The sequence below is a fragment of the Culex quinquefasciatus genome, chromosome 1 (assembly GCF_015732765.1).
Source record: "Culex quinquefasciatus strain JHB chromosome 1, VPISU_Cqui_1.0_pri_paternal, whole genome shotgun sequence".
NCBI classification, from domain to species: Eukaryota; Metazoa; Arthropoda; class Insecta; order Diptera; family Culicidae; genus Culex; species Culex quinquefasciatus.
In genome coordinates this window covers 54,087,353-54,108,351 of record NC_051861.1, presented here as the reverse complement: position 1 = coordinate 54,108,351, position 20,999 = coordinate 54,087,353, and the positions used below count along the sequence as shown (strand labels likewise).

Sequence of the window (20,999 nt, the reverse complement as noted above, 5' to 3'; positions counted from 1 at the left end):
TTATAAGTTTAATTTGTAGTTTATAAAATTGTGTTATATTTAGTGAAAAAAGCAGATTCAGGAGCATGACGGAACCCAGACAAACCAAAGAATTGAGGTTAGGAATATTTATTATGGTTTGTTCACACTTTTTGCTAAATCAATAATTTGTTTCAGACGGGTTGAAAAATGCTGCGGCCACCAAGTATGAACCAAGACGAGTTCCGAGCTTGTGATTAATTAAAATTTTCTTTATTTGACAACAATAATAAAAAAGGATTGTTTGCAAATGGAAATTCTTTTTTTATCAAATTAACCCAGAAAATCCGAAACGAGAACGTACGACAATGACAGGACAATCTGAATAACAAAGGCGCCCGAAAACAGCCCGACAACGGCCCGTCAACGTCGATTTTCTCGAAAGCCGATTTTGTCGATCGTCGGACAAAGTGTTGCATATACGCACGAAAAGGGCCCGAATTCCGTCGGACAAACCGTCGGAATTCGGGCCGTTTTGTTGAGCCGTCGGGCCGTTTTCGGGCCGTTGTCGGCCCCGTCTGTCAGTCAGGGAATGTTCGAGCAGTCTCCCTATTTAGGGTCTCTAGTCAGTTCGTGGAGCGAACTGTCAAAAACTGCTCGACTGCGGGTGCTCCAATAGAGTTATCTAAGACTGGTTGCAACGCGAAGTTTTATAATTGTTTCAAATTGCGAGCAGTTTTAAATTTTTAGAACTGGCGGAAATGAAACTAGAACACGGTGCTCGCAACGCGCTGATCTAAATGTTGTTTCAAAAAAATGCTTTTAATTGTGTGCGTATGATTATCAACACAGCATCATAGTGTGTGTGTGTAAGAATACGTGGATATCTCCATATATCTGATTTTTTTGAAACTGAGTTCTATTCCAGTTCCAAATCGTCTCACGTTTGAAACAAACTCGTCGAGCAGTTTTATTCCGGTTTCAAAATACTGCTCGAAAAATAAAACTGCAACTCCGCGTTGCGGGTGGTCTGTTTCAGTTCTATTTGAAAAATGAAACAGCTAGAACAAAGTAGAGCCGCGTTGCAACCAGTCTAAGCCCGCTTTCACGCACACTAGCACGTCAATTGTTTTGCTGGCCGGTACAAAATTTAACCTCAATCTTTTTCGTGTACGTACACGCAATACATGCACACGTAGATAACTCTATTGGCGCCCAAACGTCAAACTCTGAGATACTTGCAGCGCCTCCATATTTCATAACTGGAACTAAACGAAGAATGTCTTGAGCTTGTTTTGTTTACGCGTGTCATACGTTTTTTGGAGTTCTATTAAAAATATATATTCAAAAACTGCAATTATTGAAGAAAAAATGGATTCATCAGGTAGAGACCCTTTGAACGACCGCAAAGGATTTAAAATGGATTTTTAATTCATTTTTTTTAAATAACTTCACGGCCCTTTTTGACAGAAAAGGTCCTACTTGACAGCTCGTTCCAAGGGGACCATAGTTGATCCATCGAAAAAATGTTGTCTTGTCAATATTTTTTTCATAAAAATGATAAAAAGTGATTAGAAATGGTTTTGAATCGTGTTTTTAACCGTTGTACAAAAAAATTGACATAGGGCTTTAGTACCCAATTCTCCGACCACCCCCTTCCCCTAAGGTGTCCACGTGGTTTATGGATGGCCCCATCCACATCACTAGAGGAAAAAGAATGCAATTGGGTACTAAAGCCCTATGTAATTTTTTATGTACAACGGTAAAAAACTCGATTAAAAACCATTTCTGATCACTTTTTTTCATTTTAACGTAAATTTTTTTTTGTCGAGACAACATTTTTTCGATGGATCAACTATGGCCCCCTTGGAAAGAGCTGTCAAGTAGGAGTTTTTCTGTCAAGAAGGACCGCGGGGTTAATTTTTCAAAATTGATTCAAAAATCCATTTTTAACTCTTTGTAGTCGTGCAATGGGTCATTGTACTCAGAAAAATAAGCTTTATCGCTGTAAACAATAATATCAGCAATCTAAGCTTCATTTTAGGACCCAATTCTCCTTTTGTTATTTGGAAAAAAAAAACACATTGATGCGTACAGATCAAAACTTATCATCATTTAATATCGGTGGACTTAAGTTTACAATACCACAGACAACAGTCATTATATCGTTAATGTTACCTAACATAGACAAATTAATAGTTCTCGAAAATATTCCAAAAAATTTGATTCTCTGAATGGCCCTTTCGACATGCACTCTTGCACGTGCTATCGCTTCATTTCGGCTTGCTTCCTGAGGTGTTAGTTTGTCTCCCTTCATAAATGGTGGCATGTGCAACTTTATGCATTTCGTTGAGCACTCTGATTCGATTGATACCCCCTTGTCCACCATTATCTCATCTGAATGGGCCTCTAAACGGTCCATTAGCTTCTCTTCATTCACAATGAATTTGTCTGAACTTTTACCGGAGTAAGCCTGACTAACAAATGTAATTAGCCCTGCCGGAGAAAAGCCTATCAAGAATTTCACTGTTCGCCGCGACTTGTAATTAGAGTATGATGCAATTCGGCAATTGAGACATTTCAGGGTGGCTATGGGAATTTCTGTTGCGTCTAGTACTACAGTTACGTTAGAAAAATGTTCTCGAAAACAAAGAGGCACGTTTTGTCTCAATTCCTCTTTGGTCGGCCAATAAATGATTTTTTCAAAATGAGGGATAAAATTTGTAAAGTATGCGAAAAATAATTAGCAACTGTTGGGCCAGAAATCCTAAACAGTGTGGCGATTGCCTCAAATGAAAGGTTTTGTTTTAATTTGACAAGAGTTAGAACTGTCCTATCACTAGCATACATTTTAAACTTTCGCGGGAATGAGTTGCTCTCTAATGTTCGAACTGCCAGACAGATTTCAGTTAACTGATCAGTTGAAGACAGACCAGTCCATGTGTTAACTTCCTTGTCAGTAACTAGAAGATCTGTTATTGTCGCCGCGGCACTAAACCGAATTGAGCGAGTTTAACTCTCGCGACGATTTTCTGTCGCGAAATATCTGTCAAGCATGTTTGGGCTGTTTCGAATCAGTGTGTTAGCTTTTTTGTTTTGATTGCTTGGTTTTGGAAAACATCTTTGCAAAACCACGTAGATGCAAAGAAATGCAACAATAATGTTGAAATAATTAGTGATTAAAATCATTTTAGGGGTTCAAACTAGCTGTAGAACTGTTTTGTTTGGGCACTGTTTGGGTCATGTAATGATTTTCAATTTGTTCCCGGCTTCAGAAGGAGAGATAAAATATCAAGAGTTTTGGTCACAATCTTGGGCTGGGTTGCTAAAACCATTTGAAACTAGATTTGAAAGCTAAATGTGTCGTCATAATCCTTTTCAGGCTGGACTTCATGGCATTGGCCATCAAATCCACGCCCATTGAACGATTTTTAGCAGATCTTTGAGGTCAATTCCTTGATCCGTTTCGGTCGCGGCGCTAGTATTTCGCAACTCCACTCGCGACATTTCAGTTTGGTGCCGCGGCGAAATTTTGTTTTGGTTTCGAATGTGACATTTGACATACATTCAGAAAAGAAACTACCCAAAATTGCTTCGCGAGATGAAAAACACTCGCGCTGTTATTTCGATTTATTTCCAAAGTCACAATAAGATCATTTGATCGCTTTTGCGAATGTTAGAGTTTGCTTCGTTGTATGTGTTATTGTTCTCATCTAGGCCAGCATCATCTTCACGCAAATCTTCTGTGCATTGATGAGTCGAATCATCCGTCTGGAATTGCAGTGAGCATCCTTCCCCAGGGTTGAACTCTTGGTCGTTCTCGCTGTTAAGAAAGGACTGCTGGTCATCTTGGTCGACATCGCTCAGGATGGAGTCTTCGCACTCTTCGAAACTGCCACGATGAGAGGACGATGAATCTGAGTCGATAACAGCATCCGGCTCGGAATCAGAGCCACCTGAAGATGTACTCAGTGAGCTCGAGCGTCTACTTAAACCAACGGGAAAAGGTACAGGTATCGCGTTTTTTTTAAGTATCGTCCACCTACCAAGAAATTCTGTATGATTAAAAAAAATGTACAAAGTAATACAATTTGATTGACTTACCCGGAAGATAGTCTGTCTGCTTAAAGTGATTGCTGCAGATTTTCGAGTTTTTCGTGGGCATTAAACGACACTTGAGCAGATTAAGCCACAGTTTAAACCGCTTAGTTCCTTTGGCCGGGAATCGATGTAATCTTGTGCCATTTTTCACTCTAGAATAACATCCGCTCACATAGCAAATGTTGTTGGTCTTTGATTTAGGTTTGTAAAACAAACAGTAGTTGTGATCCCAAAGATGAGACAGCGGAGGCTTTGTTGTGACCTGTGAGGTTTTCTGACGTTTTGGCAATCTCTTAATTTGCCTAGATGGGATTGCATTCGACTTAAGGTAGGTAGAGGTGACTAAAATAAACAAACGTTGACATAATGTTTAGTGAAAACATACTTTTGAATACCTTTACAACGATCCTGCACTTTGAAATGCCGCAGGCAAATTTTGAATTTTCCCACAGCCATATCATTTGGAGAGCGACGACGATGACGATGATGAACTTGCGCGCAAGCAAGGAAAGCAGAAAAAGTGTAACTCTCCGAAGGAACGACGACCACCTCCAATTTTTGTTTTGGATACGTTGGCGGACGATGTTGACGAGTTGCTTGAGGGACTCCAATATTGTCTTAAAATTAGTAAAACTTCGGTGCAAGTGATTACGCATAAAAACAGAATTTCGACTTGGTAGTGAAGAAGTTGAAGTTGCGAAACTTCAAATTCTTCACATTTGACCCAGCAGAGAAGGTCCCAGTGAAGATCGTCCTTCAGGGATATCCGGACCGCCCGATCTCCGACCTGGAAGAACACCTGTCGGGCGTCAAGGTTAAGCCTCGAGAAGTTAAGGTGCTCTCGAAATCGACAACGGTGACAGGTACGTACACATTGTACCTCCTGTACTTCGATCGTGGGTCGGTCAAAATCCAGGACCTACGGCAGATCAAAGCACTGGACGGCTTCTTCGTGACGTGGCGATTCTACACGAAGAATCCGACCGACGCAGCGCAATGCCACCGCTGTCAAAAATTCGGACACGGTTCAAGAAACTGTAATCTTCCGCCCCGGTGCGTTAAGTGCGGTGAGACCCACTTCACCGAAAGGTGCAATCTTCCGCGGAAAGACCAGCTGGGGAAAACGCCCAGCAGCACAAAGCGCGCGTCAAGTGCGCGAACTGTGGTGGAAACCACACGGCGAATTTCCGTGGCTGTGCCGCGCGGAAAAAGTACCTCGAGGAGCAGGACAAGAAGAAGAAAGCGCCAGCGTCCCGCCAACCTCCAAAGACTTCGAGCACGAACGCTGCAGCAGCTGGCGGCGGAGCGGTTCCATCGACCAACCCAGCGTTCCCTCCCGGTTGGGGAGGTTCGTACGCTAGAGTAGCCGCTTCTGGGAGCGGTACTTCACCGGGACAAGCAGACGTTACCGGAGATGATCTCTTCACGCTTCCCGAGTTTTTCGCTCTTGCTGGAGAGATGCTCACGCGCTTTCGTGCCTGCCGGAACAAGGCAGAACAATTCCAAGCTCTGAGTGAGCTTATGATGAAGTATATCTACAACGGATAAGCTGCCTTGTGCAGCGAAGTTTTTCGACGTCAAAAGACAAAACAAACTGTGATCTAGTTTTAAGCTTTTCTATCTCTATCCTTTTCCTTAGCAAATTTAGAAGGTTTTTTTAAAATATTTTTTCCTTCTGTTGTCAAATCCATTCTTAGAATATCCAATTACATCAAAATGAACTATAGTACAAATCATAGTTGAAAGGTACTCCAAAACTCTATTAGGCAATAAGAATTACGAAATTGTGAATTGATTATTTACTAATAAAAACTAATTGAATTGAATTGAAATAGTGATTTTTTTACAAAATTAAAAAAATTAACTTACTTTTCGCGTGAGTTTGACAGAACTGTAAGAAAACAACATCATTCGAACTAGGGCGCCATCTGGATGTCATCCGTAGCTTTTAATCGCGAATAGAGCTTTATGACGTTTCGCGTACGCACACTAGCGCACCATTTGATTTAAATCAAATGCAAATTTGCTTCCTGACAAAATTTAACCTCACTTTATTTTCGTGTACGTACACTAGGGTGGTCCAAATCCGGACTTTTTTGGGGCTACCCCCTGAAATCAAAGATTGACCCATCACTAGGCTAAATTCCAAATTTGAGTTCATTCTGACCACGGGAACCCCTCCCTCCAATCGCTTAAAGTTTGTATGGGAAAAATCGTCAAAATGTATGGAGAAAAGCAACTGTTTTACTTTTTTACCTGTGGAAGGCGCCATAATTATCCGATTCTTACTATTTCTCAAATGTAGAACCTTCATTAAATTTTGAACAACTTTCCCGAAGACACAATATTTTTAGGATTTTTTCCCGCGAAGTTATTAGCGCCCAAAACTGGCCATTTTTGCGCGGCCAGCTGTAAGGGGCTACCTACCAACGATGTTTATTTCCAATTCGTACACGCACGTGCTCTCTCTCAGGTTCAAACTCTCTCACGAGCTTGCTCGCCTGCCTGCCTGCCTGTTTACCTACAAGCGCGCGCTGTTTCTCTGCTTGGACTTTTGTCGTCGTCGTCGTTTTCGTTTGCTATCCGCTGCGCTGCGTTTCTGGCATGTTTATTATAATTTTCAACTAAAATAGCAGGATTGTTTTGAGATATATTTAGCAAATGATTTCTTAAATTATGTCAAAAATAAAAAAAACTGCGCTGAAAAAAATAGTTTAAAGAAAAGACAGCTAAGGCTCAATTAAAAAAATACAGCAAATGTCATGAGAACAGGGTTTGTTTGTTTTTCCAAGCACTACACGCAGTTTTTCGTATATGCTAAAGAAACATGATAATGATTCAATTATTTGAAAAAAAAAACTTCAGGTAATACAAATGTTGTTCCTTTAGGTAGTTTGCTTTAACAAAAATATACTTTAGTACAAATCAGAACAAATCAAGGCAATTTTACAATTATTGCTGCAAATTTTCATTCTTACTCTCTAAAATTATTTTTTTATTCTTTCTAGAAATTTCTTTCTGTGTTCCTAGACCACCTGCAACAAATATTGCAACTGTTTATCATTTTTTGTCAGTTTACCTGTAAATTTTTCGTTTCAGGAAACATCTCTTTCTGCACAATCGTTAACAACCTTCAGATCTTGCAGTTGCGGCCTTCCTTTAAGATACTCTTTTGGATTCAGTTTTTAAAAAAATCTAAAGAAAATTCCTTCCTTTTTTATCTAAAAAAAACTTCATGGTATTTCTTGTAAAAAAAAGCAAAGCAATCCACTTTAACGACTCCCGGGTCTTTTGTGGGCTCTGTTGCAAGTTTCTGCTCATTTCTAGGCGTCCGAAGGTTATGTGTGGTGAGTCACTCACAACCTCTTTTACGCAAATGGACCGACGTTTTACTTCCCCATCCGATAGAAGGCCAGGAGGATAAGGCGGGAATCGAACCCTCGCCCCATAGCAACTTAGGGATCGGTAGCCGAAGCCGCTAACCACCGCGCCACGAGGCCTCGAGGCAAATTTGATGTAAAAACTAACTTAATCCACCTATGTGGTTGGAGCCTTTCTCACAACAATGGCTGTACACAAGTTTCATCTATTTTTTAGATCCGGCTTCCAAAAAGTACATCGATATCACTTAAGTGGCCATATCTCGAGACAGGGTTATCAGATCTTCAATGTTTTGGGCTCGTTGGAAAGGTCTTTTGATAACCTAACCAACAATGGGTCGGATGGTGGATCCGCACATAGTTTACATACATTTAAGTAAGATCCGGCTTCAAAAAGTACATCGATATCACTTAAGTGGCCATATCTCGAGACAGGGTTGCCAGATCGTCAATGTTTTAGACTCGTTGGAAAGGTCTTTTGATAACCTAACCAACAATAGGTCGGATGATGGACCCGGACATAGTTTACATACATTTAAGTGAGATCCGGCTTCAAGAAATTACATCAATATCACTTAAGTGGCCATATCCCGAGACAGGGTTGCCAGATCTTCAATGTTTTACACTCGTTGGAAAGGTATTTTGATAACCTAACCAACAATGGGTCGGATGGTGGATCCGTACATAGTTTACATACATTTAAGTAAGATCCGGCTTCAAAAAGTACATCAATATCACTTAAGTGGCCATATCTCGAGACAGGGTTGCCAGATCTTCAATGTTTTAGACTCGTTGGAAAGGTCTTTTGATAACCTAACCAACAATGGGTCGGATTGTGGATCCGGACATAGCTTACATACATTTAAGTGAGATCCGGCTTCAAAAAAGTACATCAATATCACTTAAGGGGCCATATCTCGAGACAGGGTTGCCAGATCTTCAATGTTTTAGACTCGTTGGAAAGGTCTTTTGATAATCTAACCAACGATGGATCGGATGATGGACCCGGACATAGTTTACATACATTTAAGTGAGATCCGGCTTCAAAAAAGTATATCAATATCACTTAAGTGGCCATATCTCGAGACAGGGTTGCCAGATCTTCAATGTTTTGGACTCGTTGGAAAGGTCTTTTGATAACCTAACCAACGATGGGTCGGATAATGGACCCGGACTTAGTTTACATACATTTAAGTGAGATCCAAATATATGTGAAAACACATTTTTATACATAACTTTTGAACTACTTATCGAAACTTCAATCTGTATAAAACTCGATCTATGGGACCCTAAACCAAGTCGAATGCAACAAGTTCGGGTCAAATCGGTTCAGCCAGTGCCGAGAAACATGAGCTAGTTTGTTGGTCACATACATACATACACACACACATACACACACACACATACATACACACAGACACACAGACATTTGTTCAGTTTTCGATTCTGAGTCGATATGTATACATGAAGGTGGATCTACGACGTTTTTATACGAAGTTCATTTTTAGAGCAGGATTATAGCCTTATCTCAGTGAGGAAGGCAAAATGCCTAATTTACTGTAAAAATGAATTACGTCGCATAAAAGTAGCGATATTTACGAAAAATAATTATTTTCCAATTAAACCGAATGACGAAATAATCATTTAACCCCAATGCACCTCCGAATCTTTTTTCGCGGTGTTCATTCGCTCGCGCCAACTCGCGATCTCCGGGCGATGAACTTTTCGCCCAATTTTGTCGCTGGCACTTTTCAATAAGAAGATTAATACCTACACTGAACACAATTTTTAATTTGGGAAATGGACTACGCTAATCGATTCTACGTCCAATTTTCCAATAGTGATAATTAGCGAAATTTCGAATCTTTTTGGTTACATACAAATACAACCATGAATCCAACCTATCACAAACGAATAAATATTTAAAATGTACGACCTATCGGACAAATGTGTCGTTTTTCTCGCTGGAGAATGTGTTTTGGACTTTTTAAATATCAAACAGAACAAATGTCATATTTTTTTTACAAAAGATAAACAATAATCCCATGCTTGGTTTAGAACATTGAGATACTTAACATTTATTTTGCGATAACATTTTAACATAAGTTTCTTTTGCATCAAAATCTGCCTATACCGGATGATGTAAGCACATGACACAATTCGGAAGGGTACATCGTGGGGCTAGATTTGGGGCAATATGCCCCATGGGAATCGGAATAGACATAGTTGGAAGCAACCATTTTGGATAAGCGATCAATGATGTGTAGCTTGGTGGACTTGATGATGTGAGTGGTATCTAAAACAGAAAGTAGTTAAATTTAAAATGCTTGCATAAATATCTAAATTGTTACAAACCGGATGGTGAGAGATTAGAGAGCTGTGAGTAGATGTTGGTGGTTTGAATGCACTTGTAGGTGGGCTTTTGCTGCACTGTTCAATTGCCCTTAACAGGTCAGAGTCGCATCGCTTTAAAATTAGTTCAAGAACAGACCTTTTCCGATGGGGAAAAAGTTGAGAGAGCATATCCAGGGCATTTTGAGATACTGGGACACTGTTGGGTAGATCTGAAATATTTAAGTTGGTTTAATTTAAACACATTTTTTTTTTTACGTGGCTGAAAACTTACTAGATGTTTTACCGTTTGGAGAGTTATCGATAGGATCCTTCTCCTGTGTAGCATCCGGTGACGTTGAGGAAGTAATATCCATTGGGGAAGATGAGTTCAGCTTTGGCGAAGAGCAAGGTTCAGTGACAGTCATGCCGTATATTTTCCCAGGTGGCAGCGCTTCAAGTTGGGTTCCCATTTCTGTTGAAGCTAAACGAAGTGCTATAGCATCTTCCACAGCTTGCTGTCTTTTAAGTGCCACCTGAAACATCGGAAGAACAATGAAAATTGAATATTGAATGATGAGAAAAGCTCATCAAATTAGTACAGAATTTTTTAAATGTTTTTATCCCTCTGCTCTTGTCAAGATAAAATAAGAAAATAATGTCTAAATAAAATAAGCAAAATTTAAAATAAAAATAAAAACAAATTATTCGCTCTACAGCAGCCATTCTCAACCTTCTTGTACGCTGGTACCCCCTGCTATGTAAATCAAGTAGGCCCGGTACCCCCGTTGAGAATCGCTGCTCTACAGCATTGCCTTGGCGTTCTCGATTGCTCGAAACTAGGTATCCGACGTCTTGATTGTTGAGGAAATTGCAAACCTCTTTTTACACCTAAGCTTCTTCCTTCCACTCCGAAATTCGAACTGACGACCTTTGGATTGTTAGTCCAACTGCCTACCAGCGACTCCACCAAGACAGGACCCAGGAAGACGACGCGTACACCTGGACTCAGCTAACGACCAAACCTCTAGGTTAGACCGGGGCCAACATTCAGACAAATCTCGTCTCAAAAAATGACACAGTTTGGGATCCATTTTTTGAATGTTGGGCAAATTGAAATCTCTTGAAATAACGATTTTTTAAGCTCGCAGATGCAGAATTTGCCTTCCACGCGATGCATTTTTTCCTAGAAAACGAACAAGCGCATCGTCCCATGTTTGGTTCAATATCGAGATTCTTACACGTTTTGAAATTTTTGAAATTAAATATGTCTTTATTGAACTTTCTTATAATAATTACATTTAATTTACATTATAAGTGGGATGGCTAAATGCTCTTCATCTTTATTGTGTTTTCGTATTATTATTAACTGTTCACATTCATTTGTTTACTTCAAATTGTTTTACTTTTTTGCATTGAATCGAATAAATTTGGGTATTTAACAACTAATCCTAACTTAAAACTAAAAAAAGTAAATTCATTGAAATATTTAACATCATTAGAACGAGTAAACTACGAACTGTATTTTAAGATGAACGCTTCAAGGGTTCTTGTTCCTGTCGAGTTTTGCACCCACGCAGAGTTGCTGTCATCTCGATGAAAATGCTTAGAAGTTCTTGTGGTGAAAACAGGTCACTGCCAGAACTGCTGGTCAAGTCAGCTGAGTTCCTGGAGTTCTGTACAACTAACGGCATCCAGCACCATCTGAAGCCATTTTTGGACGCCGCATCCGGACGAAACTGGAGCTGCTCTTGCCATCACCACCAAAACCGCCAAGCGAGTCAACGTTGTTGAAAGGTGGTTCCCGTAAGCGAAGGTTGTCAAATGGATTCAATAAAGCCATTCCGTGTTTAATTACTTACAAAATAACGCGTTATTTTATTTGTTGGACATTGAGTCTTATTTTGTCCTTGCTTTTAATTTGTTAAATGTTAATTGTCTCTCACGTACGACATCGGTCACCGGGCGTACGTGGTGATACAAAAGACTCAAACTCATTGTAGAAAACAAAGAAAAAATAAAATAAAAAATGTTTGAAATGTTTGAAATGAGTTACACACATTTTCGAAAGTGCTGCAAAAAACCTCCACGAGATCTGTTTGCTTTGTTTTATTGTTTTTACATGAATTGTTTGATAAACTTATCAACTACGAATCCCTTACACTTTTGACATTAAATTTATCGTCATACTATTTTTACAATCAACTGTTTAAAAAAGTGTGTTTAGGTAGACTTGATCACTACATTGTTATAGTCACTAGAATCAGCCTCAAGCTTAATTAATTGGTTTGATTTTACGTACATGGATTCTTTCAATATACACCCAAAACGGGGCAGCAACGTCCGAGAGAACAATGGCCTCGAGTCGAGAGAATAGTGGTTCCATGCACGGACACAGATAACACAGCTTGAGATGGGCGAAAAAAATATTCTCTCGAGGTTCATTTGCAAGAAAAAGTTCATCCGTCAAACAAAAAACCAAAAGTGTCGACTACGGAAATCGAACCAGAGACCTTTGACATACTAACCCAATGCCTCGGCCACCACAGTTTGGTGACATCGATTCTACACCAAACTAAATCCTGCGCTTCAATCAGCTTCAAAACTTCTCAAATAGATGTGGCATGGTTTTTTGGGGATCCATGTGTACCAAAAGGACTGAAATGGCCGGATTTTAAACTTAATTTAAGCCCTTGCTAATTGCTGGTCACTTTCATCTCCACTTTGGTTCCCAAGTCCAAACAAGTTTATTCTTATGTTTATGACACCAAGAACGGACAATTGGGAACCAAGATATGGTCATGACAGACCGGAGTAGTCTACTGTTGGTGATCAATGAGTTTTGATCGAACCCAAAGAGATAAATCTTCCGTGTGGTGCCGAAAACCGATCGCAGTAGATCATAAATCTTTTGATTACTCTTTGAATACTAGCAGGACCTCGTTATGTTTTAACTCGTTAATCAAAGGTGTTCATTCAAATGCCTTCGTTTGCGCTAAACGTTTAACGATAATGTCAGAGGTTGCTTTGTGCACAAACTTCAACTTATTTAAATCTGTTTTCAGGACATTAAAATATACATTTTCAACTATTAACAAAATAAATTTGAAGACATTTGGTTGTATCATTGCCGAGATACAGCTATATGAAGTTAGCATTAAAAAAAACGGGTGCCACGATATCTCAACAATGCATTGATCAAATCGGATCAAAATAATGGTGAAGACTCATTAAACCGGCCCGTGTGCGTGACGAAGGCCGATTTTCAAAAATTATATTTTTTTAAAAGATAAAAAATATTTTTATGTTTTTCATATAAAAAATCTAAGGGGGGTGATGCCCGGGACTTGTGGTGTAGGGGTAAGCGTGGTTGCCTCTAACCCAGTCGGCCTGGGTTTGATCCCAGAAGGACCTGATGGCATTTTTCGAGACGAGATTTGTCTGATCACACCTTCCGTCGGACGGGAAGCAAATGTTGGCCCCGGACTAACCTAAAAAGGTCGTTAGCTCAGTCCAGGTGCAGGAGTCGTCTCCCTAGGTCCTGTCTCGGTGGAGTCGCTGGTAGGCAGTTGGACTAACAATCCAAATGTCGTCAGTTCGAATCCCGGGGTGGATGGAAGCTAAGGTGTAAAAAGAGGTTTGCATTTGCTCAACAATCAAGCCTTCGGACAACTAGTTTCGAGTAGGAATCTCACAATCGAGAACGCCAAGGCAATGCTGTAGAGCGAATAATTTGATTTTTTGATAAAAAATCTAAAGTTTTTGATTTTTTGTTTCGGGTTTCGTCATGCACACGAGATATGTCTTGCGAGACTGAACCCCAAATTTCAGCCAATTTGGTCTAACCCATCTCGAGATATCGTGGCACTCGTAAATCAACTCGGCGTTCAGAGAAAAACTTTAGCAAAGCTTGACAATTTACTTTGCGCATGGCAAAATTTTCAGCTTAAATCGTCTGTAACTTACTTTAATCATAAAATATCTTCATGAAACTTTCAGGAGGGATTGAAAACCATCATTTAAATAAATTAATTAAATAAATTTTCTGTAATAAATTTTCTGTAATTTTGTGATTTTCTATATGTATGTAACCCCTTAAGTTAAACGTCGTTCATTTGAAAGTTTGACAGCACTGATTCTAACCCATTTGCGTAATAATTAGCTCAATTAGCAGCATGCATGATTTGATGATGATTTTACGGAATAAAAATCAGGGAAAAAACTGCCACAGTAATGAGACAATGCGTTTCGTGCGAAAATGTGAACAAAGTTTACTGGCACAATCAGGATAACATTCCGTGTTTGCACGTTTGCTGGTGAAAATTCATGGCACGCACGTAAATTTTGCAACCTGAAGCTTATAAATTCGTAATCTTGAGGTCTATTCAGATTATAACAGGATGATAAAAGATTCTTATGTAAAATTATCTGAGGAACATGTTGTCAATTTCGCAAAAAGTACCAACAAAAAAATAAAATCAGCTTTAAAATTATATTTTGTAGTAAAACGAGGTGATTTTGATAGGTTTGCGATTTTTCCGCAAAATGAAGATTACAATTGAAATACGTAAGGAATGTTTTAGAAACATACTTACCATGGGAGAGAAGTGTTCAAAGTACCTCAAGAAGAACTTTTCATCAAATTTTGTTAAGTTTAAAAAGTTAGTTAACTATAGTTAAGAAAATGATGATGAAATTCATTATTTTAAACTTCTTAAATTTTTATGACTTTCTCAATAAACAAGATTTTGAATCGGAAAACGGAATGCTTTTTTGGATTCTTTGGACAATTTTCCACTAGGAGAAGGTTAAATAAGTTTGTAAATAATAAATAATATGCGTTTTTGAAATTCAATTAAAAAAATCTCCAAATTTTAGGACATTTCAGTTGGGCTAATTTCATGTAAAATGTGAAAACTTGTGATTCGTGCTTCGAATTCATTAGAAAGTGCAATAAAAATCGATTATATTATAAACAAAACTAGTTTCAACAAATTTCAGGCAAAATTCCGACTTTTTAACAATTTTACCTAAAATTCTTATGTATTTTGTTTAAAAGCTTATAAACTTAGTTAACTAAATATAAAAATTGATATTTTTTTTCTTAAAAACTATATCAGCTACTTTTGTGATGGTACATTTAACGTACAAGTAAAGTTTGAACATTTTAAATATGATTTTAACAAGAAAAACTATGACTATTAAAGTCACCCCGGAATAAAAACTAAGAATATTTATTGCGCCTTGCAGCAATTTCTAGAGTTTTGTGTCAATCGTGCTAGGACTAGATTTTTTTTTATCACACTGGTTTGCAGGACTGAGAAATGTCAACTTCGCACTAGAGTGCTGCGGGATAATTTTCATCACAGTTGGCAAACCGAATTTTCATCACACTATCAAAACAAAACAAGTGCAATACATCGACTTCTGACCACAATCTAGGGTACCGTAAACTGGGGTCAATCGGAACACATGGGGCGAATTGGGACAGTAGTTTAAACCATGATGGAGTACAATATTGTGATTTTTCTGGTTGGTTTCGGTTAGAACAGGATCAGGCCAACAAAATGTGCACATCCATTTCTAAATTTAAAACCTTTAAGTGCTCTAGAAACTGCTGTCCCTATTCAGACTGTAGTCCCGATTCACCCCAGGTTACGGTACGTTATCCATTAGTGGACCCCTTTCCTATAGTGGACCCTCTGAAGGGTTTTTAATGGAAAATTCAATAAAATCACAATTTCAAGCGTATTGTTGTCTACAAATCTTTTATTTGGCATGTTCAGCATCATTTAGAACAATGTTGACTGACATTGAATTGTCCTTTTCACCAAAATAAGTGTTTTGAGTTCGACATCTGAAATCAGTCATGGTCACTAGCATTTTCACAACAAAACTGCATTTATATTTTATGATTGAATTAACCATCCAATCATTTTTTGACTGATTATTTAACTTCAGCAAGTCGAAGTAATGTAAGTTTGAGGATCTTTACTAAAATAAAGCGAAGAAATGTAATTTTCTAGCAAAAATTATGGGGGTCCAATATAGGACAACGAAAATCCAAACTTTTCCAAAAGTGGACCCCTGTTAATTAAACCTTCAAAAATGATGAAAACTGTGTATTCAAGCAAAAGTTTATCAAAAACATACAATAAATGCTTGTTGTTATCAACCTAAACGCATATTTTTTTCAATTATGAGTATAAATATACAGCAATTCCATTTGAAAAGAGCCTAAACCAAAAAAAAAGTTCTCCGATCGGGCTCAAAATTTTTCTGGGGGTTCCTTGGCCAAAATAATTAGACCCGTATTTTTTTGTTTGGCCATTAGGGTGGCCTACATCGTGCTAGGGTGGTTCAAAAAATGGCAATTTTCGTCATTTTTCGCAAAAACCACTTTTTTCTAAAAATCATATCTCCGCGCCATTTCATCCGATTTTAGCTGTCTTAGACGCAAAAGAAAGGTTTGGGATGTTATGGTACCAAAAGTTGCGTCTCTCAATTACGAAAATTTTGGTACCCAGACATGTATAGGTCATCGCTGAAATTTTAAAGTTATCGCAGTTTTAGTGAAAAAAGTTGATTTTTTGCCGATTTCGTCATTTTCCCGTTTTTGCGCGTGGCGCGTCGAAAAACGCAGTTTTTATTTTCAAAAAATCGTATCTCCAAAACGTACGGTTCGACATCGCCAATTTTTTGATATGTTATGTGAAATTTTCCGAGGAATCCGATAAAAATATTTTCAGACATAGGCTCTTTGGTCCAGACACGGTCAAAACGCCATTTTAAGTTTTCATACGACTTTTTCAATAGTTAAGCTAGATTTTTGGAACTTTTTACTATTTTTCCCAAATAGCCAAACTCATCACCTTTCTTTTGCGTCTAAGACAGCTAAAATCGGATGAAATGGCGCGGAGATATGATTTTTAGAAAAAAGTGGTTTTTGCGAAAAATGACGAAAATTGCCATTTTTTGAACCACCCTAGCACGATGTAGGCCACCCTAATGGCCAAACAAAAAAATACGGGTCTAATTATTTTGGCCAAGGAACCCCCAGAAAAATTTTGAGCCCGATCGGAGAACTTTTTTTTTGGTTTAGGCTCTTTTCAAATGGAATTGCTGTATAGCTGTTTTCATGTTAAAATTACCAAGAATGCTGAAGCCGTAAAAATTTATAAATAATCAAAACTATAGTTAATTGTACTTAACTGAAGCACCATAATTGCAGTTTGAAATGATATTTTATAATAATAAATCAATAACAAAACATTTTTTTCCAATAAACATGCGTGGTTTTATCAGCAACTATAAACAATTCTATTGTTTAGTTTCGGTCAACCATTTATGTAATTAATATGGAAAAATTTGCATCAAGATTAGTTTTTTTAAATTATTTTTATGTTTACAGTGGTTTTTGAGACGTTTTCTCTGATCTTTTTCGGAAATAAATGTGTTTACATGGTGCAGACATGGTTTTTTGTTGTTTAAAGCCAAATTTGTTAACAAAACATATTTGTTTATAATGAAAAGTGAGCAAAATCCATCTTTTATTCATTATATCTATCATTAGACCTACACCATGCATCAAAACATCAAATATCGGTTAAATTTGGTATAAAAATTACAGTTTGCCTATAGTGGACCCGGGTCCACAATCGGATTATGGACCCGGGTCCACTGTAGGAAAAGGGGGTCCACAACAGGATTTTTTTTCAGTTGGCTATTTTTCTGCTCAAAAACAAATAACTGATGAAACAAATAGTCAAAATTGTTCAAAAGACTTCAGTTTTCATTGTTTTGTACAAAGGGTTATGAAAAAGTGCTTAAAATATTGAAAATTTGTGAAAAATGTGCTTCGGCTCTACTAGGGGGTCCACTAATGGTTAAAATACCCTAGTCATCAAGCTGTGGTGGCCGAGGCAGTTGTAGGGTCTAACGCTTTCCGAGTGTTCCGCCCTTTGGCACAACAAGTGTGACAGTGTGAGAGGAACGACGGTAGGCGCGAGAATGGAGATGAGTGAGAAAGTCAGTCTGGTCGAGGAGAGTGACGCGAGTGGTTCGAGAGGCGCCGGGAGACGATCCGGAGCGACCGGCGGAGGATCGGCAACGGACACCAGGTCAGAGGGCGGTTGGGAGGATGACCGGCAGCTATCGAGCTGCCTCCGTGCGCCGAGACCCCACAGCAGTTAAGTCATAGAGATGTTCTGTTAAAGGTTCTTGGATCGATTCTTGTAGTTGACACCTTTGGGTTTTTTTAAAGGGTTATTTTTTCTAATGAGCTCGAGGGCATAATTATATCGGCCATCTTGTAACCGTTGGTCACAGTTCCTGAACGAACCTTTACTTTTTAACTTAATTCCTCATCATACAACATTACACCCTACACTAGCATTCCTTTGTGGAACACCAATCAGTGAGGTACTCCTGGATATTAGCTCCTGAAAAGTGCTTAAAAAGTGCAACAAATGCCTCACGGCAAGAAAAAGAGGCGGTCCTCACCAGCAGGATCGGCAGATTTGAAGAAGCTAAAGAATGCCGAAGCGCTACCTGCAAAGCCAGGCAGTTTGAGCAAGGACGCTCAAAATTCGTCTGGAAACCAGTTCGCTACCCTCCCTTTGGACGTGAGCGAGAAGGAAGAATTTGAACGACGGGAAAAGTTGCCACCCATTTTTGTGAAAACATCGTCATCGGATTCGGTGCGAAAGTGGTTGACCGGGTTTATCAAATCTGGTGCTTTACGAGCTTCCATTCGCTTGTGTGCTGATGGACTCAAAATTCTGCTACCTACCAGAAAGGATTACAACTACGTTCGGGATTTCCTGAACAACACAAAGATTGAATACTACAACCATGACGATCCAGGTAAACGCCCCATGAAACAGGTCCTCCGAGGCCTGTACGACATGGATGTGAGTGTGCTGAAAGAAGAACTCAAAACTCTTAAGTTGGACGTGATCGAAGTCTTCAAGATGACGAGACACAACAAGGACATCAAGTATCGTGATCAACTCTGGAGTTTTTTTGAAAAGGTCCAATAAACCAAATTTCCAGTTTTTTTCTTTTTGGGTGTTTTTGGAACCGCCTTGAGTCATGGTTAATGAAAACACCCAAAAAGCAAAAACTGAAAATTTGGTTTATTGGACCTTTTAAAAAAAAACTCCAGAACTGTACCTGGTTCATCTCGAGAAAGGATCGACAACGCCGTCTGATCTGAAGGCAGTTTGGGCAATTTTCAACATCATCGTGACTTGGGAACGTTATCGTCCAGTGCACCGGGACGTGACGCAATGTTCAAACTGTTTGCAGTTTGGGCATGGTTGAAGGAACTGTTTCATCAAGAATCGTTGTGCAACCTACGGAGGTGAGCACAAAACTCAAGCTTAAGAAACAATCAACGAGAACATCGAAGCGAAATGCTTCAATTGCGGCGGCGATCATTCTACCAAGAATAGAAGCTGCCCAAAACGTGCTGAGTTTGTAAAAATTCGGCAGTAAGCGACGACGAGGCAGCAACCAAATCGTTGCAAAACACCACCAGCATTCACGGACGTGGATTTTCCTGCTTTGGCGTCACCAGGAGCAGGATCTGTTCGAGTGGTTCCAAATCTGCAGCCATTGCCGTTGAAACAGCGGCAAAGGGTTGCAGAGAATACAACACCTCCAGGCTTCAGTCAGCAAACGAGGGAAAACCAACCAACATCAACGGGTGAAGGCAGTAGTGACCTGTTTTCACCACAAGAACTTTTGAACATTTTCATCGAGATGACAACAACACTGCGTGGTTGCAAAACTCACCAGGAACAAGTAAGAACGCTTGGATTTATCTTAAAATACAGTTCGTAGTTTACTCGTTCAAATGATTTTGAATACTTCAATGATTTACCTTTTTTTGGTTTTAAGTTCTTTTTTACCCAAATGTATTCGATTCAATGCAAAAATGTAAAACAATTTGAAGTAAATAAATGAATGTGAACAGTAAATTATACCACGAAAAATATAACAAAAATGAAGAGCATTTAGCCATACCACATAGATTGTAAATGAAATCTAATTATTATAAGAAAGTATTTCTTAACACGCATATTCAAAATGATCCCCCTTTAAAAAAAAATCAAACCATCCACATTAACGACCCCCAGGTCTTTCGTGGTCTATATTGCAAGTTCCTGCTCGAACCAAGGAGTCCGAAGGCTTGAATGGGGATAGCACCCAAGCCTCTTTATACTCCAAGGAACCTTCCACTTCAGGGTTCGAACTGACGACCTTTGGATTACGAGTCCAACCGCCGCCAGCGATTCCACTGAAGCAGGCTTGGTTTGGTGTGTTGTTTGTACTTATGGCATGGAGACGACTCCTACACCTGGAATGACTTAACGGCCTAACAACAACCAAGGCCGGGACCGACGTTATGGTTTTTTAGTGGATATGTTTATCAAACAATCCATGTATAAAAAGTAATGGTTTGAATAAATTTGAATTGTTTTCCATACTTATAAAAACAAATAAAAACGCAGCACTTTTTAGAAAAATGTGTGAAGCTCAATCCAAAGTTTGAATTTGAGTCAACTTCACTCAACTTTTTTTGAACAAAGCTATTTTTTTCAACCACCCTCTGACGAGATGCAAGCTATGGATCGAGTCTCTCCACTCTCTCCTACATTTTTTCGTTGTGTTGGTCAATTTCCCCAGAGAGTTTCTAAATTTATAACTAAATGCATGAGCCAGAACCAACCTGTGCAGCCATTATTTTTTGACGCGATAAGATCAGCTCACATTTAGGGCACCGACAGTTGCGATAAGTACAGTGCTTCTTATGACCTCGAAGTCCGGATATCACTCCATGGTTCCGACAGCGCGCACATTTTGGAATTCTTGATGTCTGCAGTACACTATTGCTTGTCTTTCCGGCACAACTTGAACTCACTACATTGGTCCTGGAAGCACTACCGGCGGTACTGGAAGTTCCGTCGCATGTATCGCTGCTGCAGTCAATATCCTTCCTTTCACTGTTTCCGGAACACTTGAGAAAGCTACTAACAGACAACATTTTCCACTACAGCATCTATCGCGAACTATCGAGCTCCGACCGACCTCCTTTGTCGTTGAGCAATTTTTTCCAACTAAATAAGAAATCTGTCCAAGACAAATCCACTCTACTTGCGGCAGTGAGCGCTTCTGGTCGGTGAATCCATTTCCCAGCATCCCTAAAATAAATATCGATTTCGC

The 20,999-nt window shown here is 39.1% G+C and overlaps 2 protein-coding genes and 1 pseudogene across 2 annotated transcripts; all 3 read right to left on the bottom strand.

Moving 5' to 3' along the window:
• Positions 1–1,587: 1,587 nt before the first annotated feature.
• LOC119769648 lies at positions 1,588–3,465 on the bottom strand (annotated as a pseudogene).
• Positions 3,466–3,650: 185 nt separating this feature from the next.
• Positions 3,651–4,529, bottom strand: LOC6034768. The gene is made up of 3 exons (XM_038249158.1): positions 4,455–4,529; positions 4,063–4,401; positions 3,651–4,000 (listed from the first exon to the last, which is right to left on the bottom strand). The coding sequence occupies exons 1-3, from the start codon at positions 4,513–4,515 to the stop codon at positions 3,948–3,950; spliced, it is 453 nt and encodes a 150-aa protein (XP_038105086.1). The 5' UTR covers positions 4,516–4,529; the 3' UTR covers positions 3,651–3,947.
• A 4,968-nt stretch (positions 4,530–9,497) lies between these two features.
• On the bottom strand, positions 9,498–20,883 carry LOC6034769 (doublesex- and mab-3-related transcription factor A2). Its single transcript, XM_038249156.1, has 4 exons — positions 20,506–20,883; positions 10,066–10,306; positions 9,795–10,003; positions 9,498–9,735 (listed from the first exon to the last, which is right to left on the bottom strand). The coding sequence occupies exons 1-4, from the start codon at positions 20,818–20,820 to the stop codon at positions 9,568–9,570; spliced, it is 933 nt and encodes a 310-aa protein (XP_038105084.1). The 5' UTR covers positions 20,821–20,883; the 3' UTR covers positions 9,498–9,567.
• Between the last annotated feature and the right edge of the window lie 116 nt (positions 20,884–20,999).